Raw genomic sequence first — 10,376 nt, 5'->3', positions numbered from 1 at the left:
TGAATTGAAATTTAGGGTCTGATTTTTATAAGAGCTGACATACCTTAAAGGAGCTGTTATTTCCATTGAATCATATGGAATTTAAGATTATGATATTAGAGAAGAATGCGTGGTTGTAGAAGCAATTCGCCCATTTTCATAATGCAACATAATATATCCGTATGTGTAATGCTTTATTATACTCTCACAACAAAGTTGCTAAGGAGAGTATTATAGTTCTGTTCACATAACGGCTGTTTGTAAGTCCTAAAACTAAAAGAGTCAGATATAGGGTTATATGTACACCAAAGTGAACAGGGTGACGAGTAGAGTTGAAATCCGGATGTCTGTCTGTCCGTGCGTCCGTCTGTCCGTCCGTGCAAGCTGTAACTTGAGTAAAAATCTAGATATCATGATGGAACTTGGTTTCCTGGCTCCATAGGAAGGTTAAGATCGATGATGGGAAAAATCGGTAGTGGGCCGACAAAATGGCTTACACCGAAGACTTAAAAGTGTCATAACTAATCCATAAATAAAGATATTTAAATGAAATTTGGCACAAAGGATCGCATTAGGGAGGGGCATATTTGGACGTAATTTTTTTAGAAAAGTGGGCGTGGCCCCGCCCCCTACTAACTTTTTTGTACATATCTCGAAAACTACTACCAAACTGTGTAGAGTCATTTCTTTTAGGCTTTTCCATATACAGTTCAAAAATGGAAGAAATCGGATAATAACCACGCCCTCCCATACAAAGGTTATGTTGAAAATCACTAAAAGTGCGTTAACCGACTAACAAAAAACGTCAGAAACACTAAATTTTACGGAAGAAATGGTAGAAGGAAGCTGAATGGCTTTTTTTTTAATTACAAATGTGAGTGGCGTCGCCCACTTATGGACCAAAAACCATATCTCAGGAACTACTCKACCGATTTCAATGAAATTCGGTATATAATATTTTCTTAACACCCTGATGACATGTACGAAATGTGGGTGAAATCGGTTCACAACCACGCCTTCTTCCAATATAACGCTATTTTGAATTTCATCTGATGCCTTCTCTGTATAATATATAGTACATTAGGAACCAATGATGATAGCGGAATAAAATTTTACACAAATACGCTATTTGAGCTGAGGTATCCCTTGTGGAAATATTGTCGTGATCGGAGTATAACTTTTCAAGGTCGCTGATATTGAACACGAAGAACTCAGTGCCTAACCTAATTTTTCACCAAAAATATCGGTAAATCAATACAGTTGAAATAAATGAAAATACTCAAAGTACATAAATTGATCTAATCTAATTAATTTTACAGCAAAATAAAAAATATTGTAAATGACGGATAATGAAATCTCGATTATCACTTTGACATGCGAGAGTATAAAATGTTCGGGGACACCCGAACTTAGCCTTCTTTACTTGTTTTTGGTTGGAATTGATCTAGCAGTTGATATATAGTATAGGATTTCACCTAGTTGCACTCCCATTTGATACCGGCTTCCTTTGGTACCATAAAACTTAATCTCTCTGATGGATTTATTATTTGAGTTATTGCAATTTTTGCAATTTTCGACAAAGCCGTTATATGAGGTGGGCGTGATTATCCTGATTTACGAAGAGATGCTTGAAAGATTTCTTTTCACCAAGTTTACTACCGACATTTTAAAAATTGTTAATCACCGACGCTCCTCTTTACATTTATTCGCTGTCTCAAATTACAGTTTTTTTTTATTTACGGCTCAGTTAAGGAGTTATAGGCTTTCCCACAACAGCATGTTGTTGAAGGCGGTTCAACTAAAATAACCACATCCCTTAATTGTGAAGGAAAAAGTTTTATCAAAGGACAGACAAACTAACGTAATTCAACACGTCTTGTCAGCCTGATTATTTATATAAATTAAACTGTTTATAGATAGTATATATTTCAATTAGTTTTATATATTACGAACAACCGTTTGGTGAGCAAAACCCTAACTATTGTACTCTCTTTGGCAATATCTTGCGAGAATATAATAATATTTGGTCATAGTAACAGATTAACTTGTATTGGAGGAGAGACTAATAAGAGAAGAATGCCACTTGAGACTTGTTTTTAAGAAGAAAACGTAGAGGCGATATTCCACACTAATTAAAAACAAAATTCGAAGTTCAAAAAATTTAGAAGGATTTCTATCAGTAAAAAAATAACTCAAATTGTACATAACTGCAAAAGGTCATACTTAATGAGTTGTTAAAGGAAAAGCCACAAAGTACGTGAGCCGACATTAAGCAATAAAAATAATGTATTATGTAACTTTTAATATAGTTTGACCGAAAATGTTTAAATGTTTGTACTATAAACCAAAACTAATTCAAACCGTCATTAGCGTTCCACTTTGCATATTTTTATTGAAGTTAACATTGGCTACCGTCATTACAATTTTTACAGGACAAATATTATCATACAGGGTGCGGCATATTTCTATTTAATTTTGATATATCCAGTATAAATATCTGACTTGTATAAAGAAGACATATTTTTCAAAGGTCAATCCAAAGGAATTAAAACTGGATACTGACATCGCCCAGAATAATTGTCGCTGTGCATCAAAAGTTATTGCTGTGGGGCATTTATTCTAGCAGACGAATTAAAGTATAGATAACACCTGTATACATATATCTACTTAAATAAATTACACAAAGATTTAATAAAGATATATGAGAGAATGTTGTCGATATTTAAAATATAAACATACGTATATTGTCACAGCTTGAAGAATATTTCGGACAACGAGCCCACATATCTTAGGATACGTTAAAAAAGGTGCTCGGCTTGACAATTGACCTAAGAAGTAAACTTTGATGATCGACAAGAATTATTATATTGTCCGGCGCCATTAAAGAATACAATCATAGTATTTGGAGAATGAAGTTTCCACGTAATTGTTCTTTCACAACTCTAAGAAGAACACAACGACTAAGAAGAACCGATGAATAGTAATGAGTACATTCTAATCTCTGCAGAATACGAGTGATTGTCGTCACTTATTTTTCTCCAGTTTTAATCCATTTCAACCTCGTTTTTACAATTATATTATTATTAGAATTTTCATATAGTCTCATAAAGTATAAGTTATAACGAACCCAACAACAATTTTTTTAAACAAGTGTAAAAATTGAAGATTTTATGATTTTACGATGCACTATGACAAGATGTCCCCTTTATACATACATATATGGAATGGATACATTAAAACCTTCGCATATTTCTTTTTGGCTATAGAMATTGTCCCATAAAAAATTGTTAATGGAAACCCGTCGCAAATAAACTGTAAGCCACAATTTGATTTTTTACAAAAGAGATACTCCGAAAAGAATTCAGAATTTTTAAAAATTATTTCAAAGCTCTTGCGAAAAAATTTCTTATAAAATATGTCACATACCGTTACAAAAGATTGTGCATCCTGTACACTATTGTAAGCCTTCGTACATATATTTGTAGATACATTTAGGGAGGTTAAATTCAAAAATTTATAATTTCCACGCAAGTATCCGCAACGAACAAATTTGCGGTTTTGYATTTTCCCGTACGTGAGTGTAATTTAAAATTTATTTGGGCGTATTTTTTTTTACGCCAATTATAGGCGATCGCCTCCAGCTAAAATCGAATGCTAACAAGAACACTTAAAAACCGCTTACGAAAAAAGTTTCGATTCAAAATATGTCACCAAGGCAGCATCAAACGTGGTAAACATAAACATAATCAAATACAGGCACGTCCCCAGCATCCCCTCGCCTGTTAAAAGAAAACTCACTCATTAACATTTTACTTAATGCTTGAGCTGTTCGTTCGTAGCGCGTGCAGTTTCATTCATAAAATGTGCATTTTCACGCCGACGCACAGCATACAACTCTATTTGAGTGGAAATTGAGAGATTTTCTATGGACGTGGCGAATCGCTGCACATTTTGCATTTTGGCGCATATTACAGTTAGTTGACAATCTGACGTGCACCTTGTAAGTCACATCTCGTTTGGCTGTCTAACGGGCTGCTCTGACATGTGACTCGAGCGACGCGCAGTCGATAACGGTATTAATTGTTCGGTTGCGTACAATATTGAAGAGATTGTATAAAATAGTTGATAAACCAACAATAAAGTTGTAAATGCAGCATTGTAGTGTGTCAAAGTATTTTACGTGCACCATCTTTCAATTCAATCCAATTAAATGTGAATTTATAAAAATTGTGAGAGGATAATATGCATCATAGCGGCCCATTGAGCGCATTATTACTTTACCTTTCATATGTAAATATGCACATTGTAATGGTGAACTTGAACTCTCGTTTTGTGATATGCTTTTTTGAAATACTTGCTGTCATTTTAATGAGCGCTCGCTGTGCTTCAATTGATATCAACTAAAATTTTATAGGTTAACGGTTTTTTGTGTCACTGTCAAATAAATAAAAAGTAATATAAAGTATATTAATATTGCATTTGTTTGAAAAAATAATAATAAATGGCGTAACAACACAAACGATTTTAATAATACAAGTAACAAGTAATACAAGTTTATTATGACCTTACTTCAGAAAATTTTTCCGCTTACTAATTACTACAATAAGTATGGATAATACACTAATAAATTGAATTTTTGAAAATATGAATAAATAATTCCAGGAATTTCATCTAAATACTAACTTACACTTAAGTTATTATACCTTGAACAGCGTACATTTAGTTTGCAACGAAGATAGTAACACTCAGAAATAAASGTCGGATACCACAAGGGSTGTTCCAAAGTAAATAGGACTTAAAAACAGAACAAATGGTTTTTTCGGCAAAATCAATCTATTTTATTCAAAATAGTCTCCTTCTGCTTCAATACAGCTTTTGCATGTCGAAAAAATGTTTTAACTCGTTGTCCGGTATTGCCGCCAGTATTCCGGTGCAAGCCTTCTGAATGACCTCTACGTCTGCATAACGCTTTCCTTTCATGAGCAAATACATTTTTCCGAAAAGAAAGAAATCGCACGGTGCCATATCAGGTGAATACGGGGAACGGTTAATGGTTAAAATATGATTTTTGGTCAAATAATCGGTCACAAGCATTAATCGTCAGTCAATTTGTGTGGGAAAAACCAAAAACACCTTTCGTAAACCCAAATATTCAGTCAAAATGCGATAAATCGATGTTTTGGAAATGTTCAATACCATTTCCATGAATTTCAATGATAATTTCGGCTGATTTTTGATGAATTCACGCATAGTTTTGATGGAATTTCCGGTGATCACGGATTTTGATTGGTCCACATGTTGATCGTCATTTATGTCGTCACGACCACTTCGAAAACGTTGCAACCACTCGTGCACTCTGCTACGGTATAGGCAATCATCGCCATAAACTTCTTTTATCAGTTGAAACGTTTCGGTAAAAGTTTTACCAAATTTCGCACCGATAACACAAACATACTGACACTTAAAACGCAATAACTTCACTTCCAATAAATGAAATGTCATGAAATTCTCACTGGACAATCGATAAAGATAGCAGATTCTAACGCAGCAGACGACATATGGCGCCACCAGGGGCGCTAGATTCAAAAAGTCCAGTTTTCTTTGGAACGCACATTGTATATAAAATATTAGTTCAYAAATGATCAGCGTCCATATGCACACGTTAACTAGTTGAGCAACTTTTAAGGTATCTAAATTTTTATAATATTTAAACATATTGCTGCAGAATACAACACTTTTGTTCACCTAACGGTAGATAGTATCACCTAAAACTATTCGAGTTAGATATAGTGTTATATATGCATATAAAAATGATCAGGATGGTGAGACGAGAAAAAAACAAATTTGCCTAAAGTAAATAGAATTAAGATGAAATCGAGTGAAAACTTGCCAAAGACGTCATATAACCTTGAAAGTGGCAATAGTATCAAATGTTCGGTTATACCCGAACTTTGCCCTTAATTACTTGAATTATAGAACTTAGTTATTATAAATAACGYCATCCCATCATATATTACAACGTGATGAAACTATCTTAATCCCTATTTCTTTCGTTCATCATAAACACATTCTGCTAAATCACGAAAATAGACTGACGATGATTTTTYGGTTCCAGGACGATTATATATATATATTAATAAACAATGTATCGGACTTTGAATACCTTCGTAGCCGTATTATTGCTCGGAACTTCGAATATATCAACAGGTAAGTAAAAAAATAATAATAGCTACCATAGTAAGATCGAATTCGAAATTCGAATAAAACAAAATACCCGATTAGAGGTTAATATTGAAATCTTAACTTTAATATTCTCGCAACATATTACTACAGACTTTTATTCACAAAACAATTGTTTGTATCACCTTAGCCTAACTGTGTTATAAAAATAGTTATGCATATATACCATATGTATGTGGGGTCAATGCGTTGACCTGCGTGAAAATATTGGTTTTGAAATGAAAAGAAAGTTGAATTTACGTTGTGGTAAAAATCATTCATTTTCTATTTTTCTGAATTTTTTTCAATGTAACGCAGTTTGATAAACAACATTTTATGGTTTCTATTCCGGTGCGTAACAGACAGAGAAGATGGTTTTCCAACACGGGAACACGCCACGTATAACTGGCGCGCACTTATGCCATTGTATTTACGATAATTTGTCCAATATTGACATAAACATTCGTGATAAGTTCATATTTCGTTGAAGTGTATTGACAAAAGGCAGGTGGAATTGATATCAAACCACTGAACCAAAATTTGCCTATTTCCAAATCTTATCGAATACAATTCCATTCCATAATTGACGCGAATTTGAAGGCTAATATGTTGAAATGGTCATCGCGAAAAGTGTGCGAACTTCAGTGGTATGCGAAGTGGCTATCGAATAGTCCATCGTTTTATTCCATTGATTATCATGTACCAGCAATTGTAATTGCGTAATTGCTGGTATGCTTCTCAAAAAATTGCACACACTCTACCATTCACAGCACACGCAATGACTCAAATGAATTTTATTTATCAAAAGCAACCAAAGGTATAAGCAATCGTCGTTTTTCGGGTGGATCATGTAAATTCGTCCTAACGAATTAGTTGAAAACACACCTAGATATCATGCTACTGGTTAGCCTTGCTTTCTGTCTAACTATTTCTTCGACGATGCATTCCATGTCTAATATCAARGCATATCCGAATAGAGCAATGCTCTCGCAAACGAATCACTGACGCAMGTTGAGAAAAAACTCGTTAATGTCAATTCTGTTGTTGAAAGTGTTTCCGCTGACTGTACTGTATTCTCTGGGTTGAAAAATATTCTTTRGCCACTCTCCAAATGAWCGGCGAGACGCACAACAGTCGGAAAGTCTTCATTAAAAATACGTAGGGTATTTATTATTTATTGCAGTTCACGTATCGACTATTTGATATTTGCTGACCTCATCTCGTTCAAGACCAATAACCGCAAAGTTTGGTGACGTATTTGCAACCGCATTTGATCGACTTCACCAAACTGCAATATTCAACATTGGCATRAGTTTTGAATGTGAATTAGACAACAACGGCGAATATGGTACGATCCTCAGCCGAAAGCCTTTGATGCTAGCGCTGCGTACTTTAGTTTATTTAATAATTTGTTTATTATGTAAGCTTTAATAAAATAAAATAAAATGGTACGATCCATGTGTTTTCAACTTCGATATTCACGCCTCTAATGTTGTCCCATTGCCGTCTGGTGAGCGACGCCGATACAGTGAATATTCATTATTTCCAGTTTGGGTTTACGAAAGAAAGCACATGGATAGTGTTTCGTGCATTTATTGTCAGACATACAAACCGAAGTGGGATTGTGGTGTGATTTCATCAATTTGATCTGGTGTAACCATCATCTACCATCCAAAGAAGAATGTAAACCTATTAACTTAACACACTAAATCCAGCACCATGACTGCACCATATATATGTACATACGTTGCTTCAAGATAAAGTCCATCAAACATCGTAGCTGTTTTTTGAGAAGTCGTGCTATGACGTAACGATCGCTTGCTGATTGACCGCGATCCACAATTCCACACGTGTGTCATCGCATCCTGGTTCATGTGCCTGGGTGTGCCATATGTTKATGGCAAAAAGAACGCCGACCGATATCAGCGCGACCTCTTCGTGGCTTCGGAACAAATTTCAATCTGTAATTGATCACTTTTTCTGAAACACACATAAAGTTTTCACTGAATAATTTTCAATAATTTTTCTTCTAAATAGCCGGAATAAAAAAGCAAGCGACCGAAATTGAACGATTCAAATAATTTGCAAATCAAAATATTAAAAACCAAAAGAAAAAAATTGTATGGAAAAAAGTCACAAAAGTCACAATTTTTTGTTTGTTATGAAAAGTATAAGGTTTTTATATTTCTAAGCCTTTGCAGATTCACAGCGAACAACTTCTGCAAATTTCATGAAGATTCAGCCGTTCTCGAGCCTTAACGTTACTAATAAACATACACTCCTTTTTACTTACATATGTACATATGTATGTGTATCCAAAAGAAAACGTTTGTATGAGAAAAGAAAAGGAGTTTAGGGGTTTTCCGGCAATTATTCGAATTTTTCTCGCCGTAAAAACCTCAACTTCAAAGAACATTTAAAAAAAGAATTGGCCAAATTGGTTCAGGCGTTGCTTAGTTATGCGATTAGCTACACATTTTGCGATTCATTTTTATATTATAGACGCAACTTTCGTACATTTTTCTTACATAAGAACCTTCTCCTAATAATAACAAATACTACAAAAAAAAGTATTAGTAAAATCGGTCCAGCCATTCACTCGTGATGCCCTGACCAAGGGAAAAATGGATTTATTTTTATATATATAGATATACGATAACGAGACGAGTTGTAGTCCAGGTGACCGTCAGTGTTATTTGCACCAAGAAAATGTTGGTGTTGCAAATGGGAAGAATCGGACCACTGCCACGCCCGCATAAAGCTGTTATTCGAAAACATATAAGTGCCATAGTTAAGCTTTGTAGCTTAACGAATTTATAAGTCATTGAGTTTAAAGTACATATATATATGTACATATTTCTTTCAAACCACTTCAGCTACACCAACTGAAACTGTGAAATTGGATGAAATCGAATTCTCTCATATACCATATAACGGTTTGGTGGGTAGCATTATCCTGATATTATTATATTACAAATGAAGCAGAAAGGAATATGTCGGCATAAAACTTCGCACAAATGGAGCTTTAAGGTGTGCCAAAATGGCGCGATCGTGTTATCTTAAAGAAATTAAAATAGCATCTCTCACTAATAACAGTCTGCACTTATTCCTGAAATGTATAAAACTGTATCAATACTATCCCCATTAACCTAATATAAAGGTTTTAAACTTATGGTTGCCTTTATACCGTATAAAGCAATAAATTTCTAATATAACTTAAAAAATATATACTTGAAATTAAGTGAACTTCCAATATTCTTCTTCTTCTTAATTGGCGTAGACACCGCTTATGCGATTATAGCCGAGTTAACAACAGCGCGCCAGTCGTTTCTTCTTTTCGCTACGTGGCGCCAATTGGATATTCCAAGCGAAGCCAGGTTTTTCTCCACCTGGTCCTTCCAACGGAGTGGAGGTCTTCCTCTTCCTCTGCTTCCCCCGGCGGGTACAGCGTCGAATACTTTCAGAGCTGGAGTGTTTTCGTCCGTTCGAACAACATGACATAGCCGCTGTCTTTTAATTCGCTGAACTCAGTCCAAAGTATCACTTGTTGGCAAGAGTTATTCTGCGTTGGATTTCTAGGCTAATATTGTCGGTGATGTTTACGCTGGTTCCAAAATAGACGAAATTATCTACGACTTCAAAGTTATGACTGGCAACAGTGACGTGAGAGCCTAGTCGCGAGTGCGACGACTGTTTGTTTGATGACAGGAGATATTTCGTCTTGCCCTCTTTCACTGCCAGACCCATTTGTTTTGCTTCCTTGTCCAGTCTGGAGAAAGCAGAACTAAAGGCGCGACGCCAGCAGATGTACACTCTTATAGAAGATGGTAGCTGGCTAAATGAGGTAAGCCGCCCCCCCCCCTAATGCCACTACACCAATACACCACACAACACAACTCACCACACTTCTACACTCATCAACACCACCCACACGCGAGAGCACATCCACACAGGCAAACACATACCACACCGGTCAAAGGGGTCATCGTACCAGGCTTTTGGTCAGTCTCGTTCTGACCTGCAAACGAAGCTTACGCACCGCCGTTTTGATCCCCGCGCGTTTTCGATCGTCATATAATAGCATAGTTCCGCACTAAGATTACCTGGTGTTAATAGTTCCGCAATAACGTTCATCTGAAAATCGAACTAAAATTAATTGTACCATAGTTACCCTCAAA

General features: G+C 35.4%; 1 protein-coding gene across 1 annotated transcript in view; it reads left to right on the top strand.

Moving 5' to 3' along the window:
• Positions 1–3,970: 3,970 nt before the first annotated feature.
• The window catches only part of LOC108967339 (beta-1,3-glucosyltransferase), a 24,257-nt gene continuing 17,851 nt past the window's right edge, over positions 3,971–10,376 (top strand). The window contains exons 1-2 of the mRNA XM_018930672.1: positions 3,971–4,052; positions 6,095–6,186. Of these exons, the coding sequence (XP_018786217.1) occupies positions 6,123–6,186 (64 nt within the window). The 5' untranslated portion in view covers positions 3,971–4,052; positions 6,095–6,122. The remainder of the gene's footprint in view (positions 4,053–6,094; positions 6,187–10,376) is intronic.

Source organism: Bactrocera latifrons, unplaced genomic scaffold (assembly GCF_001853355.1).
Source record: "Bactrocera latifrons isolate USDA-ARS-PBARC rearing strain unplaced genomic scaffold, ASM185335v1 scaffold_183, whole genome shotgun sequence".
NCBI classification, from domain to species: Eukaryota; Metazoa; Arthropoda; class Insecta; order Diptera; family Tephritidae; genus Bactrocera; species Bactrocera latifrons.
This window is presented reverse-complemented; position numbering and strand designations above follow the sequence as displayed.